The 17,759-nt window shown below is 30.4% G+C and overlaps 1 protein-coding gene across 1 annotated transcript; it reads right to left on the bottom strand.

The window, feature by feature from the left end:
- Positions 1–16,477: 16,477 nt before the first annotated feature.
- On the bottom strand, positions 16,478–17,224 carry LOC124371684. The gene has a single exon (XM_046830020.1). It carries the CDS (start codon positions 17,222–17,224, stop codon positions 16,478–16,480), a length of 747 nt encoding a protein of 248 aa, XP_046685976.1.
- Between the last annotated feature and the right edge of the window lie 535 nt (positions 17,225–17,759).

The following is a 17,759-nucleotide window of genomic DNA, read 5'->3' as shown; positions in this document are numbered from 1 at the left end:
ATAATATTCTTATATCTTAAATTCTTAAATATGATATTGAATGTAAAAACTTCAGACTTTTTGATAAGTTATTGTACATAGTTATGTATAAATATCCTGATGATTTTACTAAGATTCTTTGAGCCTTTTAAATACACAAGTTAGGTTTCCAACGTGAACACTAACTTTTAACTTAAGCTATAGCAATTCATTCAATGCCGATAAAACGAAACAATTGAAGTTCATCCATCTTTTTACTGAAAATAAAAACATAATAATAAAAACTAAATGAAAATAATCTAAATAAAACAAAATCTATATATTGTGAGTAATAGTCCTCTAACATTTAACAAAGTATTGAACATTGCAATTTTCTCGCTGAAAGTGTAATTTTCTCTATGATTTAATTTTGTTAGTGTTGTGGCTAGGATAATTAAAACTAATTATGGTTTATACTTTTTTAAGGTTATAACTTGCAATGGTGCATAATTGTAAAAACATACTCTCTATAACTATTTTTATAAAATAATAGTAACAGTCACCCTCGTTATTAGAGTACAAGTAAAAATTTACTTTTTTGTTTGTTGCTTACATAATTTTAAAATGTTACTTGAACTTCGATATTGAAAAGTGCGAGTACAGTGGAAATTATTAGGAAATAACATCTGCAGTATATTTTTATTGCAATGTACTAACAGCCCCCCTTAAAATGAATACGTCAACTCAAAAGCAGACACAATAATCAAGGAAGATACATAATATTGTAATTCTTATTTATGTATATGATGTCAAAAGTGTTGTAATTTGTATCAGGTATTATTCATATTTCAAAACTAAATCTATTACTGCAAGAATTACAATGTTTGATTCGACGCTACATTAAATATTCAAATACAGTTGAAAAAAATTACTTATAAATTGTTGAAAGAATGAACAATACTATTGATTAGTATAATTAAGATAATATAATAGCATTATCTGTTAATGGTCTAGATTAAATATAGAAATTGACTTTTATCTATACTCCTCCTAATGGTTGAAATACTTACTCTTCATCAGCAAATTTACTGTTTCCTATAGTCAATATGTTTAATTGTTCAAGAAAATATTTAGGTATATGCTGGAAAACCTATTTATTTAAAAGAGAATTCATCAGATGGATATGACGAAAATACGATATCTATAAAAGTAAGACTTACCCGGTTTTGTGACATGAAATTTACAGTGAAATGAATAAAATGAAAATAGTGACAATTATCTGAATTTTTCGGGTCACATATAGTCGAAACATTTACGAAATATTAAAATCTTGACTCAATATATCTGTATAAGTGAGCGAAAGCACTGAGTTTCTTCTTCAAATTTAAGATTATTTGTTATAATAATTGTATGTAAGGAATCACTTTACTCGTATAATTTAATTTATTTTTAATATATTATTTTGTTCTATTACTGTTTTGTTAAAAGTAGGTTACCTAGAAATGCCTACGTAGTGCTAGCAATACTTTTATCACAGTGACTAATTCTTTATAATGTGCAAAGAACTCAATTTAGATCTAAACAGCAGTGTTGGATATCAAACCAAAGCTGTTCTGGGGATGAAAAGTATGTTCCTGAAATCTGGAAAAAAGTATTTATCCTACATAAAGTAATGAATTTGTATTAGGTATTATTATTATTCCGTTGTACATCGACTATTTCTAATGTTCAACTGGTAAAACAAAACAATTTTATCAAATAAAATTGTTCATTTAAACATTTTGATGTTAAAAAAAACATTTAGTTATTAGAATATTGTAATATGATAAAACGTAAAAGGGAAGTTTAATTTGCCTAAATAAAAACCAGTATTACACATTTCTGTCAATATGTATCTTTAACACCAGCTATATACATTTTGTGATGCAGAGAAATGAGGGATTTGAAAAAACATTAACTCCTAATACAAAAACTTACTATAAATTTTGACATTGCTACTGCTAATCTATCTTAAATTTATACATTTTTATCATATCCTACATTTAGGAAGCGTGTAAAATTCTTTATAAACATATATCAAATCTATAATCTAACTTTTAAAGAAACTTTATGGACTATATATTTAAAGAATAATACAAAAATACTCCTAGAGCATAGTTTCATGTTAGATACTGTGAACTATTTACACAAGCTTAAGTTGAGTAAATCCTATAATTTCAACTGGTCTTCCTCTTACAATACATACATACGGGTTGCTATTCATACCACATATAAGTGAGTCATGAGTAATTTTACACTCATTAGTTTATAAGCTATACAGATAAGTTAAGGTAAATCTAATAGTTACAGTCTCTAATCTATCAGCTTATTGGAGTAAACATAATACACGATGTGAACAAACAACTCAGTTCAGCACTTATCTCGTGTGAACAAGAGTGCTCAACTTGTCTTAGACGTAGGGAACTACGCTTTATATCTTTGGGGTTAAATATGTAGCCAGCGGGTGTGTCAAAGGGGTCCGTACCCCTCCCAAAAGTTTCAATTTCATCAATGACTTTTTTTTAAAACTATCCTATTATTATTATTAATAAATAATTATTTATTGCTGACTGTATTGGGTATACCGTATTCAGCATTACTGAAAGATCTTTCTCAACGTTGAAATGGGTCAAGAAACTTTTAAGGAACAAAATGGGGAATGAGAGATTGACTGCACTTACATTACTTTCCCTCTGCTACGGGAAAATACCTGTCGTCTTCACCTCTTCACCGTCCCCTGCTCACCAAAATATGTTTCTGGCTCTGTTCTTCTTTGGGATGATAATCGGATACTGTCAAATTGTGGTAGATGTTTCCATACTACCAAAGAGTATATTTATGTTTATATTTGCCCCTAGTTCCGATATACTGTTTTCATTCGTAAATAATTTACAATATATGTTAATATTTTCGAAAATGTTAATATCACAACACTTATGATCTAATACGGTAAGTACCCTATAGTAACAATAAATCCTGTGTATAAATCTTTGAGCTATATAAATTATTATTATATATATATATATATATATATATATATATATATATATATATATATATATATATATATATAGGAAATGTATGCACATAAATTTTATAAATTAATTACTATTTACGATTTAAATATAGTTATTGTTTGATGATGTGAATTGATGTCATCGAGTTGAAAAAGTTCAATGAATATGCACTGCCTGAAATAGAATACAGAGTAATTTTATATTTCATCGATTTGTCTTTAACATTTCAACTTACATAATTTAACTTATACATCCCTGGCAAACTGTGAAGATATCAAATAATGTACATATGTTTATGTAGTTTATGGATTTCATGGAATTATGCTTAATATATTGTTTTTAAATCTGTATATTGGTAGTACGTGTAGAACAAAATACATTGTTATCTAACTACCTATAATATTATGTTTCTCAATGCTAAATGTATCATATGTTTAGTTTTTATGTGTTTAGTGATTTTTATGACAGCATGTTAATTACAACATACTTAACATACATTTTTCCATAGTTAAAATTTTTTCATTGCTAAAAATAATAGAGGTTATTTCTAACTTTTAACTAGTAAAATAAAATACAGTACTGTTTCAATATTTCTATTAGTGAATGACTTCAATAAGATTCATATATTATGTATATCAAGCACTTCTGCATTAGAGATTAATGTTGTTTCAGCAGTTTATGTTTTTCTTCTAAAGTCAATCACTATGAGTCGATTACTGCCATAGACAAATCAAAATTATTCGTTAGGGCAATTTTAAATATTCAATTTAAAGGAACAATTATAATAAACGTTAATATCAACCCAACTTTCAAGATTGTATGTCTTAAACATTCCTTTATAAATAGCTTTCAATAGAGTGTTCTTATAAGTAAAGCTCATCGAGGCGCCTGTCCCTGTAGTAATAGCTGATATTTGTATTAAGTGTCTAGGGAAATATGTGAGTATCTTCATATTTTACCTCCACTTCTTTCTCTGCCAGGCGTTTTTATTCAGCCCACAACATGTTGACAAGCAAGTCACGTATTTTCACAATCTTATAATAATAATTTTGATTTTCCACATCTAGTTAAAGATATAAAAAAACATTTTATATTATTTTGATAGATTGTGAAGCATAAGGAAAAACATTGCCTACACTAATATTTCATAAACACAGCTAACTAAGTAGCAATTTAATTTTTGTGATAATTGTCTGATAAACTAGTAGAAAGTTGATAATATTTATAGAGAAAAATGATATAAATACTTGCTACTTAAGGTAATTCCATCACTATCTGAAATAGATTCGAGAGAAGGTATTTTTATAGTGAAATGCTTGAATAAAACAGTAATGTTAACTCAGTTACCGTGAGTCTTAATTTTCAAATTTCTAAACCTAAACATTGCCGTCAGCAATTATGATAAAAAATATGTCGACCCATCTCCTAAAAACAAACTAACCAAGACGTCAGAGCGCATTTTGTGTTGTTCGAACAACGTAGAGGAGACATTAAAAAAAAAACGTGGGGGATTTCCTCTTTCCAAGTGTTTTGTTTTTTTGTGACTATAAACTGCATAAGTGTAATTAGTCTTACAACAATTAGTAAAAAACCAGAGTTAAATCCTGCGCTTGTAAATTTTTATATTCTACGTTTGTTAATACCCTGTTTAACACACTTTTGAAAATTAAAATATCTACTTATTTATACGTAACCACAGTTAATTGTAAATTAATTTAGTGTATTTTCTAAATGTACGGGTAGTTCTCTCAGTTATGAAGCATATATGATCTTCTTATTATTCCTAGGTCAGATACATTCCATACCAAACCCATTACCAACATCAACTAAGTCCTTATTAATACTACCAACTTCTTACGTATGAACTCTGGCATCTGCTGTTGGGACTACAATCATTTAGAAATTATACAGATTAAAACAAAAATCATAGCAAACAGAAGATATTTATCTATGTATTTACATAGGACTGTTTTATACATTGAAACTAAAAAGTTTTATTCGTTACTTAACATTAATTGGAAGAGGAGTAAAACTTAAGTATATGCCTCAAGTTGCATTCGAAAATGCTATGAATATCGGTATAAAGAAACATACGGTATGGATGTGTTCTGTAGTGTCCTCAAATAAACAAGAATGACTAAATCTTCGAACTTTGTAGCATATAGATATAACTTCTTTGGTTTCGTTTGAATTCGTGATATCATTTATTTACCTCTTCAGGATAAGAGAAATATAATTTAAGTGATATCCTCTAGTGCAAGTTTCTCATTAACACATAAATTGCATATTGCCTAAATTCATTCACAACATAGAACTGAAAACAGCCTACGTCAGTAATACGAGTTAATAAGAAACACCGCAAGATCCGTAACATGTTTCTCTAAGGGTGCATGGTAAACTTAAAATCTATGGTTAATTTTCAGATGCTGACAGAGAGCAGGAACATTAAACAAATAGAAAAACATGTTTACATCCACCAATACAAAAAGTAATTGTGTCTGCATAGTTAGGGATAGGCTACAATAAAGCTCAGCCAAATCCTATGATATGCACCATCGTCGAATTTGGTGCAAATATATTTATATGCATGAAGCCTAATGCTAAATTTATAGTCTGTAAATCTGTCATTTCACGAGATATTGTGCGGAGACTATCAGACAGAAAGACAAAGTTAAACTTTTTCAGCCCTTACAGCAGTAGGCTTCGCTAATGATCAGCCAAATGTATAGGTAAATATATGATCAAAGCAAATATTTATATTTTATAAAAGTAGTTTGTGTTTTCTGTTCTCAAGAATCTAATTTAGGTATATGGATTTAATAAAACTTTATCCAGTCACCTTCAGTAACTGAAAAAGCACTTCGACTAATTATGTCACTCTAGCAGAGGCAGTGGTCGCTTAGCAAAGAGGTATTTACCATGTTTTGGCAGCTTTGCCTACATGTCAGACGCAGCAGCATTGCTTCCCTGCAGCCAGATTGTTCTCTATCATTCGTTCTGTTATTGGCATATACAGGCAACCTATTTTAGCTTATTTTTACAGTAAGATCAACATTTCTTAGAGTGTAACCTGGACAATACGATACATAATTTAATCTAGTAATACGTATATTTTTAAGCACTTTAAAAGATGTTTTAAAAGAGTAGACTATTTTATTATATACCATTCAAATATGATGATAAATATACAAATAAAGAATGCTTTGATGACTTAAAAGTAATAGATTTAATAATGAGATTGTATTTTTAAAATATGTATTGGGTTATAAGGAGTACTAAAAATGCACGATGAAAACTAACAAATGGTAAGCCTAACACAATACGGAAGGTAGACGTATATTAAACATTTCCCCTTTTTTTGCCTGACAGGTGATGTTTCAGTTCTGAGACAGATACATTGTTACATTCATTGTTATTACTATTTCTGAGTGAAAACGCTGAGTAAAATATTCCAGACAGAGAAATACCATCTTATTGATTGCCTTGTTCTTTTATGTTCGTTATTAAAAAAGCTTATGAGTAGTGGATTGCACACGCTCTTTTCTAACAGAGTTTCTTATGTTTTATTCATTATTATTTAAAACAAATTTATTACAATAATTCTTATAATACGAATAAACGTAATAACTGCGTAGATTAGAGCATTGTTTATTGATGATGCTGAGTCAATTTCCCCATTGCCCTTGAATGTCTTTATGATTTTCCACAATTGACAGAAAATTACTCCATTTTAAACTAGCAGTATCATATTTTTGCTACTGATATCTTTATGGATTAAAAAAAAACTTTATCCATCCACCTTTTTTAACTGAATAACCACTTCGCCTAATTATGTCACACTAGCAGAGGCAGTGGTCGCTTAGCAAAGAGGTATTTACCATGTTTTGGCAGGCTAGTAAATCTACTAATTAGTCAAGACAGGTCGATGTACTTCTTATAGGTTTCACATGTTATATAAAGTTACCTTCTCTTATCAGTGTTATGTATTGAAGAATGTTCCTTTCGAATTTGATAGGCTAATACGTTAGTAAACGTGAATAGGTAAAATAAATTTTAGGCTGCCTATAAGAATTAATCTCAACGGTAAGTAAACAAAATATTACGAATTTAAATAATAAACATTTATTTATGAAGCATAGGCCTCAGGAATTATTGAACATAAATTATTATCAGCACAATTAAAAGATTTTCCATGTTAAGCTTACCTGAACTGTTTTAAATTATAGCTATAGTCAATGTAATTTTATAAAACGGAAAAAATGAATTTAAAAAATATCAATATGGATTTAAATAGTTGTAAACTTTACAATAAACTTCCACTATATGGGTCCTTAAAATATTACCGGGGAACAATTGTTAATCATTTCTGAAATCCACAAGCCCGTGAGATTAAACTTCAATTGATAAAAAAGTATAATTTCTTAAATTTTCCGTAATTGATTATGGAAACCAGGGGCGTCTAATTGTATATAAAAGGTTTGTGATGATGTCTTTCTTAAAGTTCTAAGGCCCTATTGCGTGACCAGACGGTAAATGGTTTCATATATTAGAAAAAGTATCGTCTATTTCAAAATCGTATTGGTGTGTTGTATTTTTAAAAGATTTATCTCAATTTAAATTTAAAATAAATGCAAAAAATTTGTTGGGCTTTTAAAAATAACGGATGTGGTTCTGTTCATTGTTGAATAAGAATCTGATTAACTACAAGAATAGATATTTGTTATAACCATATTTTTATACTTTTACTATTCTTTATAAAAACGAATAAATATGAAGAATGTTAGTTTCTTAAGTAAACCTCATGCGTATTAAAAACTTTAGATTTAAGGTGTTAAATGTGTTATTCTCAATATTATTAATATATTAATTTTATTTTAACCAAGTACAAAGGGGTATGTTCTGTACTGTGAAGAATATTCAGGTTAACCTTTTCAGTACGGCGTTCTTGTAAAGGAAACACACAGTATTCAGTTGCAGGATGACTCAGAGAGTAAACGATCCTGTGGGAGCACGATGTAAGGGTGTGCTGTGAATTTTAAGTGAATAAACTGATAATTGAAACCCTGAGGACAAGTGACTCGTCAACAGTCTCTGCAAACTCTTCCTCATGTTTTGCTTTATAACACGTGTTGAATACATTGATATGTTTTACACTCTTTGAGAGATATATTTACTAGAAAGAAGAAATATATATGTAAAACACACACACACACACACACACACACACACACACACACACACACACACACACACACACACACACACACACACACACACACACACACACACACACACACACACACATATATATAATGTCAGATTTAGTATTAAGTCACTATCTCCTTATCTTATAACTAAGTTGAATAAATTAATTTTAGTACTTATATCATACACGTTAAAACAAACTTCTTAATTATAAAGTTGTGATTCAATATTTATTTGTTCAATAATTTTTCTAAACTGTTCTGAGTTTAGTTTTTATGAATAAAAAATATAATTTTAGGAACCTTTTACGGGAATTATTAAACGCGAAACTGGCAAATATAAGGACATATATAACTAATAGTTTGTTAGAACTATAGAAATATACATTTCTTTTGTTTTGTATATTACTTTCTCAAAACGCGTGAGGTCCATATATATATATATATTTTGTACGCCTCTCATAATTTGTGATGTATTTTAGTTGTATATATATATATATATATATATGTATATACAATATAATTACAACAAATTCTGTAAAATTCAATTAATATTATGAGTTCGTAAATTTAGAATAAATCATTCTACTTATTAAAGTATGTTTTAAAACGTGTGAAAATATATTTCCAATGATATTTTATAAAATTGTTTTTGGTTTAGATTATTTTGAGGCTAGTTCAATATATAAAAATACATAAACTGTACTACATTTTAATATATTTCATATTTCTAAAGCCTATAATTTAATTAAACAAAAGCTTTGTTCATATTCAAGTCCTTTCGTGACATCGGAGTTGCGGTTGTTGTATATTTCGTTTTAGTTTTTTTTTATATGGAAACAGCATTGAAATCAACCATTATGCACTCATCAAAAGGTTCAGTTTTACTTTATAATATTTAAATGTAATAATTTATAAAATCAGTCCATACTATTGGTTTTAGGAATGCCTTTGATATGTCCATAAAGAGAGTAATAAAAATACATTTAGACAAATAACCTTGTCTCACCCGTCCAATGGCTATATTTTTATTAAGTTATACAAAATAGACTGTGGTTTGAATTTCTCGATTAGTAAGACTTAGTTTCAATTATTCGCATAATCAACTAATAATATTCACCACGTTTATTTCATATTGCATTTTATTTTACATTTAAGTGACTACAATACTATGAAATGTAATCATAATAAATTTGTAATAATTTGTAAAAATGTATATCAAATATAAAAATATATGTCACTCTTTTAACCAACCGTGGAGTAAATATATTAGTTTTGTTCTTGTCAATCACTCTTCAAATTATTATTATTAAGAAAATTAAAAATTTCACTAAAGCAGGAAAGTTATGTTAAGTCTGATTTAATCTTGACTAATATAAACCTTCAATGGACTAAGGCAATATTATATTCATTCAATAAAGTTACTTAATTATAAAACCACAAACTGAGCCAGAGCACTGAACCTCGCTGATTATTCAGGAACCATTTAACGCACTTGGGATCCGGTGCATCATTAATGACCTCGGCCCGCTTGATAACTTAACATCACTGTGAAGCTTCGTTGATTATTCAATCACAACATTCTGTATACATCTTTTCTATTATTCAGTCAACTTAGTGACCGATTATTCAAAATGTATCGTAAAATTATATATATATATATATATAATATATATATATATATATATATATATATATATATATATATATATATATATAAATTAGCACCTTCTATATCTCCGGCTTCCATTTAGCATTAATCCCAGAGAAACATGTTTATTCGTCATAGACATTGAAATTCTCTGACCTTTTTTTTAAATTCTTGTCTGTGTAGTTTTTTAAAACATATTTCCTTAATACTTCCCATCTTTTACGTTTTCGCAGTGTGCTTGTTAAGCCAGTTTTATGCTTTTTTATATAGCAATTTTCATTTATATCCATATCTATCTTCAGTCCGACGTAGGTTGTATTTCTAACTAATGGCTTTCGTTACAGTTGAACTCCTTTGATATGACGTATAACAAGATATAAAAATTACTTGATTAGCATTTTATGCTGTAGTTCAATAAGCTCTTTAAAGATAATATAAGAGTTTTAAAATACTACGGGTCCAACTTTCAAAAAAAGGTATACATGATTTTCATGCAAATATAAAAAACAATTTTGGAATGGAATGTGTGATTCCACAATAGAGCTGCATTACACATTAAGCACAAGAAAAAATTAGAGATCACTGCCTTAAAAGGTGAATACATTCAAATTTTGAAATGTAATGTTTTATTTTATTCTATTCAGTGTTATACATAGAACTATGGTTATTTTAATTACATTAAAAAACGGTTTGAAATATTTCAGAAAGTTGTTGATAAATCCACTGACAACTTCAATAAATTATGTTTACTTCACAAATGTGCTAAGCCCAGATGAGACAGATAGTCACTTTAAGACTAAGCACAAAATGATCTCTTTCATTAATCTATTTTATCTTTTATCTTCTTACTATGACCATAGCTGTTTCACTATAAATATTTTTCCAAGTATCTATCATTATTAACGGGTTTTGTCCCTGTTATATAAATAAACATTTACGTTGTTTAAATTTATAAATATGGACGGTATTTTTACCATACGTACAACGTATCTAATCATTGTACTTACTAAAGGTAAATAACAGGTTTTCACAACTGTTTGCGATTTTTTGGATAAACTCTTGCTCAAGTAATAAACTGAATAGACCCATCCAGGATTCAGGGATACATTGGGATTCATGTCAAGGCTAAGAAGATTAGTCAATCATATTCGTACATGAAGGTCCAATTCATTATTATATTCAACACTGTGAAATTGCAGATTGGTGGAATAAAACGGATTTTACTTTATATGTTTGTGTTCAGTTTATGAATACACAAAAACTAATAAGTGCAAAGAAAAATTTGTAATTTAATACTGTAACATGTCAGTTATTGGAATGCATTTTAACTTATTACTGTATTATATATTAACCCTAATAACATTGTAAACGGGAAAGTATTTGGATTTTTGGATATTGTGGAACGGCATATTTACTCGTATATTAGCAGAACGTACAAAAAACGAGGTGCTGGGCATTAGCCTGATTTTAAAACAAGTAGAATTACACTTTTCATAAATAGAGTGATTGTTAAAGCAATTCACATTTTGGAGACTTATGAACCACAAATTAAATTCTATACACAAATGTATTGTTCTACATTAATCAAAATGTTTAGCATAAATGTACTCAGAATACGTAACTAGTTTGTGTCAGTTAACCACAATGTTGCATGGCTTTGATAATGGACGACGATACTTTTTACAGCTTGTTCTTCTACTCCAAACAATTTAAGTTTGACAGTGGAGGAAATATCATTCTGTGGATATTATAGTTTTCTGCTTAATATTCTCTAAACTGTAATTTTTTTGTAATAATTTTTTTGTAATAGTGGGAATGTGTGGTTGATTATAACAAGTACATGCGTTTGATATTTTCATCACTCATTAAGACAGCCAACCTTTTCGTACTTTTCACGTATTCTACGAAGACCATGATAGAAAGCATTATTTAAATCAACGGGTGATCTGTGGCACAAAGTTTAATTTCTTAAAAATGATGCGAAGAAAAATTAAGGCTACTTATTATATTGGAGAAACATAAAGAACAATAAAAACACGATTTAACGAGCATTTATCGCATACATAATATGGAAGAGTTGAAAAAACTGCTGTAGCCAAGCACTGCATCGAATCAGGACGCAGAACATCAATTAAAAATCTAAAATTATTAAAAGAAATAACAAAACCAATGGACTTACATGCTTGGGAAACATAAGTAAAAACTCGTAAAAAATGAAGAGGGTCCTATTGATAATTCGAGTTTTCTTTCTTCTCAATTTATTTTAAAATTACACCGTAGCCATATTTAATTTTCATCCTGGCTGAAATATTCCCAAAATCTTTGTATTTACATATTTACACCATATGGTATTTTAATTGTAATAAAAACTATGTAAATATTTATATGTGGAGTCGCCTGATGAGGAAACGTTCAGTTTCAAAAAGCATCGCACAAAAAATAAATAAATTTGAAATGTTATATATTAATTAAATTTATTAATATTTATTCTATTTCTCCTACAACAGTAAGGTGCTTAACACTAACATAATACAGTGCATTTACACAACAGTCAAAACAAAAGCATTGCTAATGACTGACTTACTGAGAGGTAAGTGAAAATGTGGTAGCATTCAGGTAATACCTCCTTTAAGGGGAAATAATACAATAATGATAAGATGATGTGGGGTTTAAAAACTCATTATAATCATTTCTTGTTTTGTACTTTCTTATCCCCCAATTTGCTGAGTCAGTTCTTAGTGACGCTATGGAAAAAAACACAATTTATTTAATTAATGATGGGATATTATTGTATTGTTTTATTCTATATGTTTTAGCTTAGTTGTAGGTTACACTTTAAATGGAAAACAACATACAGTTTGAACGAAAATACTTTACTATTTATTACTTTCAGGAGATGGATATCGTAGGCCTATTCTGTAGTTTTAGTAATGGCGTGACTGCAGTTATACGTCTTGCCTGATTTTGGTTTCGTTAAAAATGTAAACGAAATATTTCCCTTTGTATCAGAACTTTTTGGTGGGAAAGTTTGTAAAATACTTGGCAAGGTTCAGTGAACTATGATTTAATTAATCAAAAGGCACAATCTGGGGTATTTGCTGGGATATATTACACGGACGTGACTACTCTCCGACCAGCCATTCTCATTCCATAGAATCTCTTTTCTTAACTTTTTCTCTTCAATTGATAAACCAAGTTTGTGCTGAAAATATTACCAGTTTCGTAGGCCATCATCAAACGCAAAATACAATGAATATTGAATAACTCCATTTTTTTTAGGTTAACCATTTCATTATGAAGTTCAGGTTCATGCTGCAAGTTTTAAAAATTTACAAAACCCATACGCTTAATTGCTTTATAATCTATTATTCATCAGCATGCGAGACATGATTGACATAGACCACATCGCCTAACTGCTAATACAGTAAAGTTAATACAAACGGCACACCTAAACCGTTTGGGGTAAAACTAAAGTGTTTCAGCCCACAACAATTAGAGTGGCTCTTTCCGCGGTAACGACTGTCGTAAATCGCGGCGTAGATAACCGCTCTAATAGCTATCTCGCTTGGCAAAAATGTGAATCGTTGTTGCAAGTTCATGGGCCACGTGGCCAATGCCAATGCTATCGCGCATATTTACTGCAGCTTCTAAAAGAAAACTTATGTTGTAAATTCGCTGACCCACTGGTGTGTAAAGCGTATAGTATAACTATATTACTTAGGGTTAGTTAAATTAATTAATCTACCAATACCAATATGTTGTATTATTTAGTTATATTAATATTATATATGTTTTTAATTTTTTTCAAAATGATAGCGAAAACTTTTGTTTACTTTATTGGATTTAATAATAAACTTTATTTTATTAATAGAGTACTTTCATAGTGGATACGATTTATTCCTTTGAAGTCATCGTACAATAGACAATCTCAAAAAGATATTAAATGAAGCATAATATTTTAGCATGTCAATCTTTGGTTTTTAACACATTTTCTTAAAACGAACAACGCAGATTGGGTGTTTAAATGAAGAGAGGAAGCACCATTCAACGGAAAGATTGATGGAAGTCTAACATAAGGAATTGCTCCAAGAGATCCAATACACTTAGAAGCTTCCCCGTACCTTGGGTTGAATAGCATTTTAGTTTGAATAAGTATTTTATTAATTAAAATAGCTTTAATATATAAAAAAATAAAGTAACTACAATTCATTGAAATTGGTATAGATTTCCTACTAAGAATATTTTCCCCCAATATATGAAGCAAAATTATAAACAGACGCGCGCTGATGTATAAACATGAAACGATGTTTAAATATTTATGACATATTATAGTCTTGTAACCCATTGTACCTTAAAACATTTGCAGTAAAAGTATGCCATATAAAAAGTGTATTAATCTTTTACTTTGGTTCCCGTAAGTGTAATTAATATAAATGTATGAGAGAATAGAAGATAAAAAATGTGAATAAAATAGTGTTCTTTCGGTATGACATAAAGTGACATAAATCGTATTTTATGAGTTTATGTGAAGCACTATATATTGCCCTTATCAAATTCGTAGGTAACTTTCGTTTAAACTTTTGCTATAATTATAAACAAAGGATAATTAGGTTTCTTATAAAAATTAAAAATAACTTCTTAAATTTAACTTTTAAACCAATTTTACATCCTTGAAAGTACTATAAACATGTAAAATAATTTCTCCCATACAAAATATATAACGTTTTTAGAATAGGACTAAAAAATCTGAATTATTTGATAATAAAAAAAACCTCTCAGATAATTTCAAACGAGTATGTTAAACAACAATTATATTGTATAATAAGACAAATTTAAAATAGCAATAATATTGTAAGGTTAAGAGTAGATACTTTGAACTGGAACTACACGTGTATGCAATTGCATATTTTAATAAATGGGGATAACTAACACAATTGTGAGATGTAAAATTGATTGCTTCATATAGTTTACATTTCTGGGGAGTCTGAAGTAAAAAACGCGAATCTATCTTTGTTGAAACATAGTGTAGCCTGACACGATGTATTTACAGAAAACAGATATACATTCATGTGTATAGAACTGCAGAGTCTGTGACTCCGCTTAAGTTGAAGAAAAACCAGCATAATAATCAGTTCCCTATAATCAGTTCAATTAGATCCAAATGGACAGGTTTTCATAAAATAATATACTAATTAAACTTAACATATTTGTTTAGTGGCTTAAGTCCGGTTATAGCGTGAATTGGAATGTAGCTCTCCAAGATAAAAACTATGAATAAAGTGAATGATCTGCCGCATTTGTTACTAAGCGGATTTTGAAATAATTTAGAATGGATACCTTTTAGTTTGCGCCTTAAAAAAAGGTTGGTACTAAATACGTTTATAGTAATGTAACACGTCTGATTTCGATCACATATGGTCATTAAAAGCGAAGCCCTAAAATGGGAAGCTAGATTATATCAACGTACCTGTAATTATTATATATAGCTAAATGTCTTATGAAAAATTGGTATCCGATAATAGAGCACTAATCCTAGATTGGTAATATTGGAGATTTATGGATTCTCTAGTGTAGTATAAGACGTTTTGGCATCAGAATTTTAACTATCATCTCTGTTGAAGGTTTTATTTCAATTAATAAAACATGGTACAATTCTAGACGAAACAGAAGTTCTATATATAAATTCTGTAAAATACATAATAATAATTCATTAATAATAAATAATACATTCAATAAATTATTGAATCAATCTACTTGTGGTGCCTGTTTAGTTTTGAACGATTCTTAATAATACTTGACGCACTATCAAACAGCTTCTATCTTAAATGATAATAAGCATATTTTAAGCCAAGAAATCGTTTGAAAATTTATACATTGATATTAATATTAATATTGAGTTTAGCTCCAGTTCACAATCGTTCACAATACTATTAGTGTAGCGTCTGGAATCTATTAAACATTAAAGTGCACTAATTGTGCATCTGATGAGATAATGAGAATATATATATATATATATATATATATATATATATATATATATATATAAATAATGTGCTATTTTACGACTTACAATTTAATCATCACTTGTACTTGGAAGAGGTTGAGCCAGTTCACTGTCAGATATTTCTTCCTCACTGTCATCTGACACTTCACTGTCACTGCTGTCCATTCCGCCCAACTCAATCACGAATTTGTCGATGGTATCTTCCATCAAGCCGTCCTGTTCCCAGTAGTGTTGTTCTAGCTTCAAGGTGTGGTTTGTGAAGCCTTCCCAGTCGATCTTGCTAGCAGAACTTTGCGCTTCTCGTGTTGCCTCTTCCAGTTTCGTTAGTGACAGGTCTCCTCTTATGTTGTTTCCTTTCACCACTCTCTTGATTTTAGCCCAGGCCGGCTTAATTGGGTTTAATTCACACATGTAGGGTGGTAATCTGAGAACCGCATGGCCTCGCCTCTTCAACGCCACGTCGATGCGATACACTTTTTCTTTAGGTTTGCGCTTTTCTATCAGCTCGTACAACTGAAACTTTTTCATATCTGCTGAGCATTGTATGTTGTTACTCTGCAGCCAGTCTATCATTTCCTTTTTCACAGCGTACTTTGTTGGCACCTTATTTTCTTGATGGCAATGATAGGGTGCATTGTCCATTACAATAACACTTTTTTTCTGTAAGGTTAGGCAGGAGTTTTTCTTCAGCCCATTTCTCAAAATTATTACCATTCATTTGTCCGTGGTAATCCCCCGTCGCTTTACCCGCCCTAAAAATTAGAGCAGCCCCTTTAAGAAATCCATCTGTAGAACCCGCGTTTACAACAATCAGTCTGTTGGATGAACTTGTGTTCGTCAACACACCAGGCACTTCATCACTACTCCAGCACTTCCCGAATGTCAAATTGTTGTCCACCCATGTCTCATCAATGTAAAATATTGGTCTTTTTTCTTGTCGAAACCGTTGGATATCTCTCAAATAACGAGCACGCCAATTAACTATGTCTGGCCGCTCGATAAGAATTTTTCTTAGTTTGTTACACCGTTTCCACTTAAATCCCATTTGGTGCAGGAGTCTTCGTAGGGTTTCTTCTTTCCAAGGGAAGTCAAGTTTTTCTTTTAAAGCAATTAACAGTTTAGGAACAGTGGGCACTTTCTTCCTCACTAAATAAAAGTCACTCACCACATCTCGAACGACTCTTCTATCAAAATCATCCATATGAAATTTCTTCTCCTCCGAGTACGGCCTTTTCTTACCAGGCGTAGTTAAAGGTGTCTCTCCAGCTGCATCTCCTTCCTTTCTAATGCTAGAAATTGTCCTCACCGAAACACCAATGTAATTCTTGACTCGCAAATTGCTCTGTTTCATTAAGTGCTGCAAATTACCAGTTCTCGCTTCTTCGTCACTTACTTATCACTCTCCTTATTACTTCTCTTGCTTCACTATGCACAGTCTGTCCTCTTTTACGCACCGACGCCATTCTCACAACTAACTAGTAGCTACTGAGCGTGTAATAGCGCTAGCGCAGTGACTTTCCGTGGCGCCGTACACAAACATCATGAATAGTACGTGCGGTTGCTAGGCAACGACCTATTTGGCCCAATCGCGGAGCGGAACTTCCCCCTCACCACTGTGTCCCCTCGCACGCAAAACAAGTCAGAGGTCTACAGTACGGCAGGGGAATTTCCTGCGGCGGCAGCCTGCTGGAAGACTCTAGTGCGCATGCGCCGACTGAGCGTTGCGTGTCTGCAGGTACCCATTCATGCCGATATTTCCAAGAATAGACACTTTACTGATAACGCCAATCCTGACAAGCATTACTACTTGCGGTAATCCAGAGTATTTAGTGGCGCCGGACGGCCGCGGGCACAGTTCAAGTAAACGCTGAATTCGTTTAAACTCC

This window comes from Homalodisca vitripennis, unplaced genomic scaffold (assembly GCF_021130785.1).
Source record: "Homalodisca vitripennis isolate AUS2020 unplaced genomic scaffold, UT_GWSS_2.1 ScUCBcl_1812;HRSCAF=5906, whole genome shotgun sequence".
Lineage (NCBI taxonomy): Eukaryota > Metazoa > Arthropoda > Insecta > Hemiptera > Cicadellidae > Homalodisca > Homalodisca vitripennis.
The sequence above is the reverse complement of the archived record's forward strand: the minus strand, read 5'-3'. Positions and strand labels throughout refer to the sequence as shown.